The sequence below is a fragment of the Bombina bombina genome, chromosome 2, assembly GCF_027579735.1.
Source record: "Bombina bombina isolate aBomBom1 chromosome 2, aBomBom1.pri, whole genome shotgun sequence".
Taxonomy (NCBI): Eukaryota; Metazoa; Chordata; class Amphibia; order Anura; family Bombinatoridae; genus Bombina; species Bombina bombina.
Window position 1 is genome coordinate 129,968,367 of NC_069500.1, and position 18,515 is coordinate 129,986,881.

The following is an 18,515-nucleotide window of genomic DNA, read 5'->3' on the forward strand; positions in this document are numbered from 1 at the left end:
ATCAAAAGAGAGGGGAAGAGAGATCAAAAGAGAGGGGAGAGAGAGAGCAAAATAAAGAGGTGAGAGAGAGCAAAAGATAGTGGGATAGAGAGAGAGAGCAAAAGAGAGGGGGGAGAGAGAGTGAAAAAGAGATGGGGGGGAGAGAGAGCAAAAGAGAGGGGAGAGAGTGCAATAGAGAGGGGGAGAGATAGAGAGCAAAAGAGAGGGGGAAGAGAGACCAAAAGAGAAGGGGGAGAGAGAGAAAAAGAGAGGGTGAGAGAGAGAGCAGGCAAAAGAGAGGGTGAGAGAGAGAGCAGGCAAAAGAGAAGGTGAGAGAGAGAGCGCAAAAGAGAGGGGGAGAGAGAGCAAAAGACAGGTGGAGAAAGAGCAAAAGAGAGGGGAAGAGAGAGCAAAAGAGAGGAGGAGAAAAAGCAAAAGAGAGTGGGAGAGAGAGCAAAAGAGTAGGGGGAGAGAGAGCAAAAAAAATGGGAGAGAAAGAGCAAAAGAGAGGGGGAGAGCGCAAAACAGAAGGGGGGAGAGAGAGCAAAAAGAGGTGGGAGAGAGAGTGCAAAAGAGGGGAGAGAGAGCACAAAATAGAGGGGGAAGGGAGAGAGCAAGAAAGTATTGAGAGAGAGAGAGAGCAAAAGAGAGGGGGGAGAGAGAGAGCAATAGAGAGGGGGAGAGAGAGAGCAAAAGAGAGGGGGGAGGAGAGAGCAAAAGAGAGGGGGAGAGAGATCAAAAGAGAGGGGGGAGAGAGCAAGAGCAAAAGAGAGGGTGGAGAGAGAGATCTAAAGAGAGGGGAGAGAGAGAGAGCAAAAGAGAGGGGGAGAGAGAGTGCAAAAGAGAGGGGAGAGAGCAAAAGAGAGGGGAGAGAGAGAGCAAAAAGAGAGGGGGAAGAGAGAGAGCAAAATAGAGGGGGGGGGAGAGCAATGGGTGTGACTGCTGTACTGCAAAAAATGGCCTGTGTACACGAGCCTTAGGACTAGTTTCATATAATCTTCAGATTATTTATTTTCTTGATTTTCAAGTGTTTTTTTCCCTCTTTCTTTATTCACTTTCATTTTATTTTATATGTTGGCCACCTTTTTATATATAATTTCTGAGCTGTCTAATTTTCAAGTGTGACACACACACACGTATCTATTTCACATCACTTTATACAAGTACCAAGTGTGGAGTTTTTTTCCTTCTTTATATTTTCTCTATTTCCCTCTTTATTTCCCTTTGCCCATCCAACTTTTTAATACAGAAACAGAGCCCTGATCATTTTCTTTTAAATTATGTTTATAATTGCATTAATATTAAGCATAGAAACTAGATATTTATGATTGAATTGCGTATTAAGAAGGATTTAATATTTTGTTGAAAAAAAATCACTTATATGTATGATTTATTTATTTATTTATTTTGAGAAGAAAAGTTAACGTGTATTTTCATTATAATATTAAATTGTTTTTTCCCTAAATTATTATTATTATTATTATTATTATTATTATTTTAAATACAATGCTCTTAAGTTTCATTTTGACTTCACTGTTCTTTTAATATATCATAATTTTAGATGCAGCAAAATAGAAAGTGTATTTTCCTTTCCTTTAAGACTCAACAACATTTAATTTATCCATACAATTGTAGTGTGCAGTGGCGTAGCGTGGGTTGCCAGCGCCCCCAGGGCAAGGCAAGTATTGCGCCCCCTAACCATTAGCACTCTGAGGTTCCTGCTTTTGGTCTTAACCAAAGTGTCTACCTGTCCTTGACAGTTATGATAATTGAAATTAAATTAAAGGAATTCCTTGCATTTATTGATGACAATCGGTTATACTTTCAGCCCTATTGGGAGCTCACAATTATTCCAATTTAAACTTTAATGTTATTTTTGTACTGTATTTATTCATGTTATATTTGTTGAATGTAGCTCTTCCTCTACATAAAATACAGTTGCTAGAAAACTGGATTACCTGTGTCACCTCTACTTTAACCCCTTAACGACCGAGGACATGCAGGGTACGTCCTCAAAAAAAAGGCAGTTAACGCCTGAGGACGTACCCTGCACGTCCTCGGTGTGGAAAGCAGCTGGAAGCGATCCTGCTCGCTTCCAGCTGCTTACCGGTTATTGCAGTGATGCCTCGATATGGAGGCATCCTGCAATAACCTTTGGTAGCCATCCGATGCAGAGAGAGCCACTCATGTGGAGGGGGGCGGGATCTGGGCGGGGATGTCCGGGGGCGTGCGAGGGCGCGCTCACGTGCACAAGGGGGCGGGGGCAGGCGCGTGCACGGGGAGGGAGCGGGTGGGAACCGCTACACGACAGAAAAAATGTGTCCCAAAATGAAATAAAAGTGGGGCAAAAAATGTTAAAAAAACGATCAGTTAGGTGTTGGGTTTGGTCTGTGGGGGAGCTACACTACATAAAAAATAAAAATAAATAATAAATAAACATATTTTTTTTTGCAAACTGGGTACTGGCAGACAGCTGCCAGTACCCAAGATGGCCCCCAATAAGGCAGAGGGGGAGGGTTAGAGAGCTGTTTTTGGGGGGGATCAGGGAGGTTGGGGGCTAAGGGGTGATCCTACACAGCAGCATATGTAAATATACTTATTTTTTATTTTTTTTAAAACTTTTATTTTAGCACTGGCAGACTTTCTGCCAGTACTTAAGATGGCGGGGACAATTGTGGTGTGGGGGAGGGAAGGGAGCTGTTTGGGAGGGATCAAGGTGTGATGTGTCAGGTGGGAGGCTGATCTCTACACTAAAGCTAAAATAAACCCTGCAAGCGCCCTACAAACTACCTAATAAACCCCATCACTGCTAGCCATAATATAGTGAAGTGATGCACAGCAGCATTTAGCGACTTTCTAATTACCAAAAAGCAACGCCAAAGTCATATATGTCTGCTATTTCTGAACAAAGGGGATCCCAGAGAAGCATTTACAACCATTTGTGCCATAATTGCACAAGCTGTTTGTAAATAATTTCAGTGAGAAACCTAAAATTGTGAAAAATATAACATTTTTTTTAATTTGATCGCATTTGGTGGTGAAATGGTGGCATGAAATATACCAAAATGGGCCTAGATCAATACTTGGGGTTGTCTACTACACTACACTAAAGCTAAAATTAACCCTAGAAGCTCCCTACATGCTCCCTAATTAACCCCTTCACTGCTGGGCATAATACACGTGTTGTGCGCAGTGGCATTTAGCAGCCTTCTAATTACCAAAAAGCAAAGCCAAAGCCATATAAGTCTGCTATTTCTGAACAAAGGGGATCCCAGAGAAGCATTTACAACAATTTATGCTATAATTGCATAAGTTGTTTGTAAATAATTTCAGTGAGAATCCTAAAGTTTGTGAAATAATTTGTGAAAAAGTTAACAATTTTTTTTATTTGATCACATTTGGTGGTGAAATGGTTGCATGAAATATACCAAAATGGGCCTAGATCAATACTTTGGGATGTCTTCTAAAAAAAATATATATACATGTCAATGGATATTCAGGGATTCCTGAAAGATATCAGTGTCCCAATGTAACTAGCGCTAATTTTGAAAAAAAGTGGTTTGGAAATAGCAAAGTGCTACTTGTATTTATGGCCCTATAACTTGCAAAAAAAGCAAAGAAGATGTAAACATTGGGTATTTCTAAACTCAGGACAAAATTTAGAAACTATTTAGCATGTTTTTTTTTGGTGGTTGTAGATGTGTAACAGATTTTGGGGGTCAAAGTTAAAAAAAGTGTGTTTTTTTCCATTTTTTCCTCATATTTTATAAAAAAATTTATAGTAAATTATAAGATATGATGAAAATAATGGTATCTTTGGAAAGTCCATTTAATGGCGAGAAAATGATATATAATATGTGTGGGTACAGTAAATGAGTAAGAGGAAAATTACAGCTAAACACAAACACTGCAAAAATGTAAAAATAGCCCTGGTCCCAAACGGACAGAAAATGGAAAAGTGCTGTGGTCATTAAAGGGTTAACTACAACTTGCCAGTAGGAAAATTAGCTTTTTAACTTTTGAATTACAGCACTCTTTGAATGCCTGTCATTTAAGCAATAGGAACCTGATCTCAAAGGTATCTAAACAGTGTTCTAGCAACTGTATTTTATGTAGAGGAAGAGCTACACATTCTACAAATAATATAACCTGTTCTGAATAAATACAGTACAAAAATAAAATTAATGTTTAGATTTGAATAATTGTGAGCTGATTTTGATCAATAAATGCATTATGCAATGAATTCCTTCAATTTAATTTCAATTATCATAACTGTCAATTTGATATTGCTTTATTGGTTTTCTTAACCTCTAGCTCAAATAAACTAAACCAACTCTGAGGTTCCTGCTTTTGTTCTTAACTAAAGTGTCTACCTACCTTGACAGTTATAATAATTGAAATTAAATTAACTTATCAAATAACTTATAAGCAAGAAGAGATCAAGATCAAAAAGGCCTGGTAATGGTAATGGGTGTTAATTTAAATTTACAAATTGAATAAAAAGAATTTAAAGTTGAACAAGCAATAACACTGTCTTATTAAGACAGTCAGGCTGCCTATGACATCACCGCCGCTTTGCTTTGAACTATTTGAACCGGGACTCTCTCCATCCCCCAGGCCAGTGGCGACACCTTACCTTATCGCCGCTAGTCTGACTCTGCTGCTCTAGTGCTCTTCTTCCCTCCTGACCTGCACGCTGGGAGTGAGACGTACTAAGTGCTGTACCGGATACCACTTCCTCAAGTTCCTCTCGATGACACTTCGAAATCTGCGATCCGACGGAATGTGTGACCGTGACATGACATCACCACATTCCTGAGCGCACACATGACGGGTCGCAGAATTTGATTGAACAGTTGAGTGCCTGTCAGATTTTTTAGCCTTCCCTTTGCCGAAGTGTTGCTGTACAGTGGGACAAACTGAGAGGACTGGAGTCTTGAGATGGTGGAGGCTGGAGCTGAACGTTTTGCGTCCCTCAGAATTATGCGCCTGGGGCAACCGCCCCTGTGACCCCCCACGCTACGCCACTGGTAGTGTGGTTGATTTCCAAATAATTTATTTATTCATGTTATGCTGGCAAGTTCATTAAAGTGAATGTAAATTTTGATGATAAAGTGCCCGGTTTTAAAAATTCGATTAAAAACAGGGGCACTTTAATTCATCAATATTTACATTTCACTCGTGTTGTGAAAATACTTACCTTTTAATCTTGACAGCCTCTCCAGCTTTCCACGGTCGTCACAAGCCTCTTCCTACGTCAGAAATGACGGATGGGTCATCCTCTAATCACGGCTTCCCCCCGGGGGAATCAGTGTCTGATTCAACGCCGTGATTGGAGGAAGCTGGATTCCTCATTTTAGATCCAGCAAGAGGCTTTGCGACGGGTGGAGGAAGCGATGCAGCGGCTGTCAAGATTAAAAGGTATTTTTACAACACGAGTGAAATGTAAAATTTGATTAATTAAAGTGCCCCTGTTTTTAATCAAATTTTTAAAAAATCGGCACTTTATAATTAAAATTTACATTCACTTTAACTTGCTCTACATCTGTATGTGCAATTTTATACCTTTTAGTATTGCTCACAACATATAGCTGCACCTTTAATATTTTGATTGCTTTTAGAATGGATTGATTGCTATTTTTACTAAACATAAAAAAAACTATTTTCTGATATTTAGAGAGCTACCTGCTGCTTTAATTAATTGGTTACATTATTTACCATATAGGAATATGAGATATTTTTTTCTGGAGAATGCTTTACATTCCTATTGAATCTAGGGAAGGCTTTCCACTAGCAGATATAGCACTCATTTATATAATCATGTTGAAGACAGATAACCCTTACTATTATTTTTATCTAAACATTCTGCTTGATACATTTAGGAACATACATTGAACAGATTTCAAACTGTGGGAAGTGTCCCTATTAAACAATAAGAAGGAATACACATCATTACATACAATAGCATTTCCTCCTAATTTTTAAGAACTAAAAGAGCTTTTCCTAAACATATTAATACAAAATCTCAACATATTCGCTTTTACATAAAACATAATTATTCTTTATATATATATATAGACATATTAAGGGCTCAATTTTTTAAGCTGCAGCTTTGGGGTGCCTTTAGTATAGACTTGCATGAGCGAGCCTGTAACTGATAGCTAAGGAGCAGTGGTCATCAGACTGCTGCTTCCTAACCTGAACGCCAACTCTTAGGTGGCAGCTTAAAATCACCCCGGACAAGTCCAACCAGCTTGACTGACAGCCCTTGCTCACGAGCAATTGGGTTTGCGTGAGAAGGCAGTGATACTGGGTGGACAGGTTTGCAGAATCAAACCTTGTCTATCTGGACATTGTTAAATGGGGCCCTAAATATAAAATATAGTATTATTATTAAAAGAAATACACACACATATATACCTTTGAGTAAAAACAAACGATAAGATAACACCTTGTAAAACCCAAAAGAAATAAATGCAAACCAAAAAAATATGCTAAACTGCACAAAAAGGATATAGTCCTTTAAATAGTATCCAGTAAATATGGTATCTGAGGAAATCTTTATAAGCTTCGGCTGATCTCCAAAAAAGGAAAAGAGGAAACAATTGAGAAGCCTTTAGCATAAGCCATACTCACATTTTTCTGTGCTATAATTCAGCTCTAAGTATAATAATATTGCAATCAGAATCCTCTTATTGAAGGATCAATGGAGACCAGAACAAAGATTTACGTTTTAAAAGCATTTATTAATAAAAAAATAAAAAAAGGACAAAGTATCATTCAGGGTATTAAGGGAATTCCATCATAATTAACTGCTACACAAGTAAAAGTCACACACTGTTAAAACAGCACTAGTTACAGTGAGTATTTGCAGTTGAATGGATAGTCCCAACCACCTGGTGATGTAAGTCTACTACAGAGGTATGGTTTGTGGTTGTGGTAGGGGGGCTTGAGCAATCTAGGTGTAACATTTTAGTGGATTTTGGCAGTCTAGAAATGTCTGCCTCAAGGAAACCACTGGGACCACTGCAGATAAGTAAATAGCTTAGGAACAAAATGTGTAATGGATAAATCATCCTTGCAAAAATTGTTCTAGACATTTAAAATTTCAGAACTATAGCTTGTCTGCTCCATTCAATTGAATCTATGGATCAGATTCAATAAAACACATTGGTGAAACTAAAATGTTGTTTCAACATTTTAACTTAAAAATTGTGCAATTCAAAAAGATTTCTGCCTTTTTCACATTCTCCAACTGCACCTTGGGGAGTGGTTGTGCTACGATTAATGGAACCATATTTATCTCCACTGTAAAGGATATTCACTTCACAAAATAACCTTAAAACATTACAGAATAAAAAAACCTCATCAATTTTAAAATAGAAAGACAAAACCACAAGAGAGTCTTCATGAATTTCACAGGCTGAGCTGAGGTGTAGGTGGAAAATCCCAAATACACCACTAGATCACCTGGGAATGCCCACAGCCACTGCTGGGGACTTCTTTACTATACCAAGATATATATGCAAATATTTTACAAGCATAAACATTTTAATCAACTATTTTCCAAGTGTTTTTCTTAAGTGTTCCATTGATAAATATTAAAGGTGTGTACAAACCAAAAATGTTTGTAGTCCAAAAGATTAATTTAAAACATTTTGCATTGTTCAGCATAATTTCGTTTGTCTATGCTTTTGTTTCAGGCGAATATTAAATTCTGATTCATTACAATTATTCGAAAGGGAACAGCAAATATATACAACTAATTTTAACAAAAATCTTGCAATATAGAAATTGAAAAATTAAAGGAACCTATCTTTCAATTTTAACAGAACATACACCTTGATGATTAAATTTGAGTCAATTACTATCAAAAAGTGTCACAGAAGTCACACATCTGCATGTTCCTATAGCTCAAAGTGACTGAAAATGCCTGAGCGTTACCTAGTCTCTCATTCCCTATGTAAGGTAAAGGCATGAATGGACAGGCCTGCATGACTAAAATCCAACATTTAGTGCCTAACTGGCTGTCCCTAACATCAATCATTAATAATACTATGGCATCATAGGGAAGGGCTCATGAATAATCAGGCCCCTTGTACATCATTACAAACAAAAGAGCTGATTAGTCAAACAATATAGCCCAGCTTACTGCACCTTTTGTGGGGCCAAATGGTCAAGCAATTATTAGATCTGCATCTATTTCAATCAATAATATATTCAGCTGTTTGTGTATCAGATGACTCACCTGAATTAGCATAATAGAGATTTGTCTGAAGCTAAATCTGTAATAGTCTGTGTTTTTACATTTTGCTAGCAGTGCATGTTTCATGCTCAAGATATCATGTGATTATAGATGTTAATGGCAACCATACCCACGAACAGAACACTGTTAGTTAGATGACTAAAGTGATGCTCAATTAATTTCAAACATGATCTCTCACTTTTACACGAGGCCAAATGGCAAATTCACAAGCGTTTATGATTCTGGGCTAATTTAGCGCACAGCTATACTGCAGCTGAATATTGTGAAACTATGGTTCGAAAATTAGTCTGTAGCTGTAAACTGCAAAAAAAAATGCAAAATAAATGAAGCTATCTAAATAATAAAGTATATAATTTCATAAAAAAAACAGGAAATGGAGAATGAGAGCAAACATTTTTTTTTTTTTTTGCACAATAAAGATGTAGCAGTTTTAAGTTCCTTTAACTAAAATGAGAAAATATGTATCTGGTATAATAGTCAATAGTATTTTCATATTTATATTTTGTCTGTAAAGGAATTGCAAAATCTTGCACAAATCCTTACATTTTAGAAAATAGATGTGATGCTTACTAACGTTCAATGCTTTCTTTGGCTTCATCCACATTGTAAAGTACTTTCAAAATAATAATTACGGTACATTCACACCAGCCTTGGAAATGGCAGTTTTATAATCTGAGGTTAGGTTGGAATGTTTGGCAGACAATCAAAATGCTTTCAGATGGTGTGTAGTTGCTGTCTTTGGACATATACTAGGTGTTGACATAACAGTGTCATTTTAGAAAAATCTTATTAATTAGAACAAATGAGTTGTAATGCACATACTAAACGGACAGATAATGTTTTGGAAAATTTTCTAAACAAACTTGTACATGAAATTCCAAGTAACAAAACCACATAGCAAAAAGAAAAATAATAATAAAAAGTAATTAATTAATTTAGAAGTATTAATTGGTGGAACTGTTTTTCTAATTATTTACACCTTTAAAGTAGTGACAGTTCTGTTTTTCAAGGATTTTTATTGAAGATCAATAATTTAAATATAACTATCTACACACAATTTAATGCAAAAGAGGAAGGGCTGGTTTAGATCATTTTTTTTATTTGGTGTCATAAATAAATAGTGAAAAAAATAATAAAGACATCTTACCTCTTCCCACTGATGGATGTATCGAATTAATCTTGAAAGTCTTAATAACCGCAATAAACTGAGGATCTTTGTAAATCTCACAATGCGTAACGCCCGGGCTGTCTTGTAAACTTCAGAATCCATTCCTTTCTCTACAATGAGAAAGATATAATCCACTGGAATTGATGAGATGAAGTCAACCACAAACCAGCTCTTTAAATAACTCATTTTTATGACTTTTGGATCTAATATTATCTCCGAATTGTCTTCAATGACAATCCCAGTTCTAAAATTCATAAACAAGTCAAATAAAAAAACTGTATCGGATGCAACATTAAAAATAATCCATGGAGTTGTTGTTTGTTCTGTAAAGAATGTTATTCCGACAGGTATAATCACAAGATTTCCAACCATCATAATAAGCATGATCAGGTCCCAATAAAACCTGCAGAAACCAAAATAGAAAATAATTATAAATCAACATTTAAATTGCAAAGTATTTCATCTATCAATATCATGTGTTTCCTCTATTAATTTGCATGATAATAACCATAGAGACTAATGTACTCTGCATGAATGAATTATAATGAATCATTCATATTTCTCAGAAATCAAAAGCTGAAAGCATAATCTTAAGCATATATAGACATAGTTTATGAACAGACATTTCCTTCAATGATTAATCTGTGTGAGTATGTGTGTGTGTGGCACAAGCACATCTTTGTATGTGCGTGTATATTAATGTTGGTGTGTGTGTGCATCTGTGTGTCTGTATGTATGTATGTATGTGTGGGTGTCTATGTGCATGCGTGAGAATTTGTGTATGTGTATATGTGCTTGCATGGGAGTGTATGTGTGTGTATCTGTGTGTCTTTGTATGAATGTATATATTTATGTATGTGTATATGTGTTACGTGTGTGTGTATGTGTGTTTTTGTGTGTGTATGTTTATTATGTGTGTGTGTGCGTGTACATGCATGAGTATCTGAGTGTCTGTAGGTATGTATGTGTGGGTGTCTATGTGCATGTGTGAGAATTTGTGCATGTGTATATTTGTGTTTGCATGCGAGTGTATGTGAGTATTTGTGTGTGTTTGTATGAATTAATTTATGTGTGTGTATGTGTTTTTGTGTGTGTATGTTTATTATGTGTGTGGGTATGTGTGTTCATGCATGAGCACCTGTGTGTCTGTATGTATGTATGTGTGGGTCTCTATGTGCATGCATGAGAATTTGTGTATGTGTATATGTGCTTGCATGGAATTGTATGTGTGTGTATATGTGTATCTGTGTGTGTTTGTATGAATGTATATACTTATGTGTGTGTATATGTGTTACGTGTGTATGTGTGTTTTTGTGTGTGTATGTTTATTATGTGTGTGTGTGTGCGTGTATATGCATGAGTATCTGAGTGTCTGTAGGTATGTATGTGTGGGTGTCTATGTGCATGCGTGAGCATTTGTGTATGTGTGTATATTTATGTTTGCATGGGAGTGTATGTGAGTATTTGTATGAATTAATTTATGTGTGTGTATGTGTTTTTGTGTGTGTATGTTTATTATGTGTGTGAGTATGTGTGTTCATGCATGAGCACCTGTGTGTCTGTATGTATGTATGTGTGGGTCTCTATGTGCCTGTGTGTGCAGTTGTGTATGTGTGTGTATGTGTTTCTGTGTGTGTTTGTATGAATGTATATATTTATGCGTGTGTATGTGTGTTACATGTGTGTGTATGTGTGTTTTTGTGTGTGTATGTTAATGTATGTGTGTGGATGCGTGTTCATGCATGAGTATCTGTGTGTGTCTGTTTTCAGTTGGCTGTTTCATATTTAAACATATTTTTCAAACGCTTATAAAATTTGAGTTGCTGAATGTATTTGGTTGAATTTTTTGTATTTTACCTGGGAGCCAGTACAGACCTGGCCTTTGAGTTAGAGATAAACAAACTACACATTTTGCTATGTGAGGAAATTAAGATAACTGACAAAAATCTAATCAATATAGTGACAATATTGTAACTTGTTAACCACCAATATTGCTTAGACTTGGGAAACAGTGCTTCAAAAATTGTATTTAGAAAAATTCAATTATTGTAATCTATAGGTACATAAAACCTAAATTTTTAAACTATAAATATCATTTATCTCTAGATGTCATCTCATTTACAGAAAAAGTTGATTTTTTTTGTGGGACTGTCACATCTGTGTGCTCTGCCTGTTAATTAGTAGTGCAATTTGACTGTGGGTGCACAAAAAATAACCAGCCATTATATGTGGCTGGTTATTGCTACCACGAGCTTGCGGTAGCAATTAGCGCTTATAAAATTAACCAGAGACCAAATGTCCCCAAAATACAGTGTAGTGTATTTTTTAAAAAAAATAAAAATTGTAGTATTTTTATTTTTTAATAAAATAACTGCACTAGGCAGTATTTTGGGGGTAAAGTTGACGAGAGAGGGGTGTTTGGAAAAAAAACTGCACTGAAAAGTGCCTTTACATTTCAGTCTATAGGGAACTTTATGTTCCACGTAAATATATCCTATTATAAAAAAGGCCAAGTGTGTTTGTCCGAAGCTGTCATGCACAGTAGAGACAGCACGAGGACAAATACACCTGGCCTTTGAGATCCCTACCTGATCTGCGGCAGTGGTGGATGTGGCCGGGCGTGATCAGGGGCGTGACCGGATGTGAAGGGGCGTGGTCGGGTGTGAATGCCCGTGAAGGGGGCGTGACCGGGCGTGCCGGGGCGTGGCCGGACGAGGTCGCTCGCAAGATAAAGGGGAGAGAGATAGAGAGGGGAAAGAGATAGAGAGGGGGAGAGATAGAAAGAGAGGGGAGAGAGAGAAGGGGGGAGAGAGAGAGAGAAGGGGGGAGGGAGAGAGAGAGAGAAGGGGAGAGGGAGAGAGGGGGGGAGGGAAAGAGAGAGAAGGGGGGAGGGAGAGAGAGGGGGAGAGAGAGAGGGTGGGAGGGAGAGAGAGGGGGGAGGGAGAGAGAGGGGGAAGGGAGAGAGGGGGAGGGAGAGAGAGGGGGGGAGGGAGAGAGGGGGGGAAGGAGAGAGAGGGGGGAAGGAGAGAAAGGAGGGGAGGGAGAGAGAGGGGGAGAGGGAGAGGGAGAGAGGGGAGAAGGAGAGACAGGAGGGGAGGGAGAGAGAGGGGGGGGGAGAGAGAGGGGGGGAGAGAGAGAGGGGGGGGAGGGAGAGAGAGAGGGGGGAGGGAGAGAGAGAGAGGGGGGAGGGAAAAAGAGAGAGGGGGAGGAAGAGAGAGGGGGAGGGAGAGAGAGAGGGGGGGGAGGGAGAGAGAGGGGGAGGGAGAGAGAGGGGGGGGAGAGAGAGAGAGAGGGGGGGAGGGAGAGAGAGAGGGGGGAGGGAGAGAGGGGGAGGGAAAGAGAGAGAGGGGGAGGAAGAGAGAGAGGGAGGAGGGAGAGAGAGAGAGGGGGGAGGGAGAGAGAGAGAGGGGGGAGGGAGAGAGAGAGAGAGAGAGAGAGGGGGGAGGGAGAGAGAGAGGGGGGGAGGGAGAGAGAGAGGGGGAGGGAGAGAGAGAGGGGGGAGGGAAAGAGAGAGAGGGGGGAGGGAAAGAGAGAGAGAGGGGTAGGGAGAGAGAGAGGGGGGAGGGAGAGAGAGAGGGGGGAGGGAGAGAGAGGGGGGGAGGGAGAGAGAGAGAGGGGGAGGGAGAGAGAGGGGGAAGGGAGAGAGAGGGGGGAGGGATAGAGAGGGGGAGAGAGAGAGAGGGAGGAGGGAGAGAGAAGGGGGAGGGAGAGAGGGGTGGAGGGAGAGAGAGGGGGGAGGGAGGGAGGGGTGGAGGGAGAGAGAGGGGGGAGGGAGAGAGAGGGGGGAGGGAGAGAGAGGGGGGAAGGAGAGAAAGGAGGGGAGGGAGAGAGAGGGGGAGGGAGAGAGAGAGAGGGGGGAGAGAGAGAGAGGGGGAGAGAGAGAGAGCAAAAGAGAGGGGAGAGAGAGCGCAAAAGAGAGGGGAGAGTACAAAAGTGGGCGAGAGAGAGAGCACAAAAAGAGGGGAGAGAGAACAAAAGAGAGGGGGAGAGAGAGCGCAAAAGAGAGGGGGGAGAGAGAGCACAAAAGAAAGGAGGAGAGAGAGCGCAAAAGAAAGGGGGGGAGAGCGCAAAAGAGTGGGGGAGAGAGCACAAAAGAGAGGGGGAGAGAGAGCAGAAGAGGGGGTTAAAGAGAGGGAGAGAGACAGCAAAAGAGAGGGGGGAGAGAACAAAAGAGAGGGGGTAGAGAGAGAGAGAGCACAAAAGAGAGGGGGAGAGAGAGCGCAAAAGAGAGGGGGAGAGAGAGCGCAAAGAGAGGGGAGAGAAAGGGAGGGAGAGAGCATAAAATAGAGGGGGAGAGAGAGAGCGCAAAAGAGAGGGGGAGAGAGAGAGCGCAAAAGAGAGGGGGAGAGAGAGAGAGCACAAAAGAGAGGGGGGAGAGAGAGAGCGCAAAAGAGAGGGGAGAGAGAGAGAGCGCAAAAGAGAGGGGGAGAGAGAGAGCAAAAGAGAGTGGGGAGGGAGAAAGAGAGAGCAAAAGAGAGGGGGAGGGAGAGAGCGCAAGGGGTGGGACCGCTGTACTGCAAAAAATGGCCATAGTGAACAGGCTTTAGGACTATTATTTATATATTTATACACATATATATTTATGTGTTAAAATGTGTATATGCACATATTAACACATAAATATATATCTATATACTCATATATATATATATTTAATATTGCTGCACTACTTTCCCCCTTCACTGCACTTAGGTTCTGTGACGTCTCTGACGGCATCAGAACGAGGCTCCCATTGGAGCCTAGGGAAGGGCGCTCTCATGAGCGCAATGCTTCCCAGCAATGCAAATGCAAGTTAGCATTCACATTGCTGTCAACTTGTAATACCAGCGTACATTACTCAGTGGAGCGCAAATATCGTTTTCACAAATTAGATATTTAGCACTCCACTTGTAATCTTGCCCATAATTTGTATTTGTTCTGTGAATATTGTGCTATGTACATGGGCAGCGCTATACAAATAATGATTTAATAAATAGGGGCCCATTTTTTTATATATTTAGGAACAAAAAACTTTCATGACTCCATAGGATGTAATTTTTTTTAATCTCCTATAAAAAAAATGGCTGAATAACTTGAGCTGAAATTTGATTTGGAGATGGTTCTGGGTATTTATATTGCTGGATACTAGGCAACAACTTTTAAGAAATCTATTTCAAAATGTTTTTTGCAAAAAAAGGATATATAGATAGATAGAGATAACAATTAAACAATGTTTTTCTCAACCCTAGAAGATTTTTGTGACATCATTAATGACATTACTAATAACTTACCACAAGATAAAATAAAAAACATAAAATATCATTAGCTGACAATATACACAATACATAACCTAACTGCTGGTATCAAATATCACATGTACGGGCCAGATTACAAGTGGCACATTATTTAGTGCTTTCACTCACGTGCAAACACCGTCAGAAGTAAGCTTTTAATGCACACGGGTTAGCGTACGTATTACAAGTTGAAAGCCAATTATTTACAAGTGAACGAAAGTGAGAGTGCACACGCACTCTCTGCTTACGCAACAATGCGTTTGTAATCCGAGCAGAATGTGGTTTGGCGTTGTTCTGCAGGAAAATGCAGGGAAGTCCCTGGAAAAGACTATGGGGCCAATATAAGAAGCTGCATATCAGCCCCAATGCCTCTGCTTTTGCGCAACCCTTTAGGCTCGCCGGAAACAGGAGTTAAAGGGACAGTCTACACCAGAGCCGTCGCTAGCACTTTCCCACCTTGAGGGAGATCTGCTCCTACCCTGGCGAACGGGCTTGTATAGTGACAGGCATCGCCGGGCTTCACATTTTGCGCAGCGACGTCACCGCGCAACTTTATTTAAAAATGACAATGACAAGTATAGGGAAAGGGGGCATGCTGCTTTAAAGCCTGTATCTCAGGAATCTAAGCAGCTACAGACCCTCAAGACCCACCGTTGGAAAGGTAATTGCCTAACCTTTCCAACTGTGTAAGTCTTGGGGATCTAGAAAAGAAAAGTAAAAAAATATATATATTTAAAAAAAAAAAAAAAAAACTTAAATCAGCTTAGCACCCAGGTGGTAAAGTGCTTAGCACTCAAAGGGTTTTAAAAGATAGTTAATCCCTTTATTACCCATTCCCCAGTTTTGCATAACTAACACAGTTATATTAATATATGTTTTACCTCTGTAATTATCTTGTATCTAAGGCTCTGCAGACTGCCCCCTTATCTCAGTGGTTTGACAGACATGCCGTTTAGCCAATCAGTGCAGACTCCTAAATAACTCCACGGGAGTGAGCACAATGTTATCTATATGACACACATGAACTAACACTGTCTAATTGTGAAAAACTTTCGAAATGCTCTAAACTAAGAGGCGGTTTTCAATGGTTTAGAAATTAGTTTGAGCCTAGCTAGGTTTCGCTTTTTAAAAATACCAGCAAGGGAACAAAGCAAATTTGATGATAAAAGTAAATTGGAAAGTTGTTTAAAAATTGCATACCCTATCTAAATCATAAACCTTTAATTTTGACTAGACTGTCCCTTTAAGAAGCAGCAGTCTTAAAGGGTCCTTAACTCATACTCCTCCTCTTAGGCGGAGGACATCAATCCGCCTGATCACATATGATCGGGTTGATTGACAACCACTGCTAGCGGCCGCAAATCTGCAGGGGGCGGCATTGGTGAACTGCTTGTGCAATTATAAATTTATCAATGTGCGGCGGACATGATCCCTACAGCGGATCATATCCGTATGCACAATGGTAAACTTACCCCAATGTCTGGACGACAGCATATGTTGCTCTAAAAAAAAACTAAAACTACCATGACAGACACTAGATTTTGGACACTGATAACAGCTCGGATAGTAATTTTCCTCTTTGGCCTGGAAAGCACGACAGCTGTTTTTTCCAAAAACTATTTCATTTATATATATATATATATATATATATATATATATATATATATATATATATACTGTATATATATATGTGTGTGTATATATATATATATATATATATATATATATATATATATATATATGTATATATATATATATATATATATATATTGATAAAAATATTATTTGAAAAAAAAAATTTTAAGAAATATTTTAAAACTATTAATAAAATAGTTTAATTTTTTTACATGTTCATACTGTTTCATAACTCACAGTATTTTAACTTAGAAGATGTTGAATTCAAAATACGTTTTGGATTTCATTCATATTTCTTTATTATTTTTAATTAGGCAATGTAAAATGAAAATTCTAAGAATCACATTTATTATTGTGGTATATAGAATGTACTGTATATGATTATTAATATGGTTATTATTAGCTTTTAAACATTCTTCTATAAATAAGCTTATTTGAAATAAATTACTTTTACATAATTATTATTATATTCTTACAAACTAGTTAATGAAAAGGTACAGTACTTCATTATTCTGTTATGACTGAATAAGTTTTGTATTCTAAGTATTCCGAAATTTAAGATTTTTTTAAATGTGTTTTCAACAGCACTTCCATTTAAACCCATTGCTAGTTAATTGTATTGCTTATTAATATGAAATGTGTTAATTCATTATTTATATACTGTTCAAAATTTTCTGCAACTATAATGCTGGAGTTTTTTTTTTCCCAGATTGCAAATTAAATGATATTTATTATTGTGCGTTAGTTATTTTATTATTGTGTGTTGTGAAAAGTGGTGAATGGGATGATGTTTTAAGTCAGAAATTATGTCACTGATAATATTGTAGATCATGGATGACAAACTGGTGTCCCAGGGCCACATAGAAATTGTAAAAAATTCCTAGCACACCTTCGGCTTTAGAATAGTTAACCTAGCTCAGCTTTGGGTGAGCACGTGAGCAATAAAAAGAAAAGGCTTTTTTAGTGCACCTTATAGAAGTCTATTGGCAAAGGGAGTTAGTGAGGTTGCGATATCCGAACGCCACACGTTAGTGTACCTGAGTCTTTAACTCCCGTGCTAACCTTTTTCTTTCAACTTGTAATACCAACACTAACATAGGAGCGCTAATAATTTACTTTGAGCTCAATTAACGCTTATGATCGATAAAAATGTAACATTACACTAAGTATCTGTTTCCAAAATGGTGACAAAGCTAGGCTATAAGTACTTCAATACTGTTACACTTGAACTAGTGGACAACATAGGTAATAACGAAATGTCTCATAAAAAAAAGTAATGGATTTCTAAGATAAAATAACATCAATGTACTTTAAGGAAGAGTTCATTAAAAACAATTTTTTGAAAAAATGAAAAGACTAAAATATACGTGACATACGTATATAGTGATAAATACGAAGTAATATTATACATCCCCAAAAAACTTTCATTTCAATTTATATTCATAATGAAAAAGTCCTGAAAGACGCTGGTTGTGTATAGAAAACCATCTTTGCACATCCAGTTAATTACTAATAATGCAATTGCTGTTGCTTCCCCTTTTGCATGGATTTCATTAATGATTTATTTTAATTAGTAAACAACTGCAACAATTTGCTTCATGTGAGCTCACTTACTTTTTCATCATCACTTATACTCATTAATATTTTCATAAATATCCCTAAATCTCACCTATGCCATCAGTGTTCTTTAACTTATTTGCTTAAAATGTATTTAAAGGGACATAATACTCACATGCTAAATCACTTGAAACTGATGCAGTATAACTGTAAAAAGCTGACAGGAAAATATCACCTGAGCATCTCTATGTAAAAAAGGAAGATATTTTACCTCACAATCTCCTCAGCTCAGCAGAGTAAGTTCTGTGTAAAAAGTTATACTTCACCTGCTCCCAGCTGCAGGTAAAAATAAAAAAAAATGAAGAAATAAACAGCAGACAATCAGCATCAGCAGTGCTGAGGTCATGAACTCTTACTGTGATCTCATGAGATTTGACTTAACTCTCATGAGATTTCATAGTAAGCTTCCTTTACCTGATTGGTGAAATAATATGAGAGTTCACGAGGCTCATCCTTTCAGCTGTCCCAGGACAGACACACTAAAATGCTGCTTAGAAATCCTTTACAATGGGAGGTGGCTACTGAGGAACTTTTGAGGTAAAGTATCTTTCTTTTTTACATAGAGATGTTCAGGAGA

General features: G+C 38.4%; 1 protein-coding gene across 1 annotated transcript in view; it reads right to left on the minus strand.

The window, feature by feature from the left end:
• HCN1 (hyperpolarization activated cyclic nucleotide gated potassium channel 1) overlaps nucleotides 1–18,515 on the minus strand; it is a 767,054-nt gene that overhangs the window by 647,741 nt on the left and 100,798 nt on the right. The window contains exon 3 of the mRNA XM_053701261.1: nucleotides 9,393–9,816. Within this exon, the coding sequence (XP_053557236.1) occupies nucleotides 9,393–9,816 (424 nt within the window). The remainder of the gene's footprint in view (nucleotides 1–9,392; nucleotides 9,817–18,515) is intronic.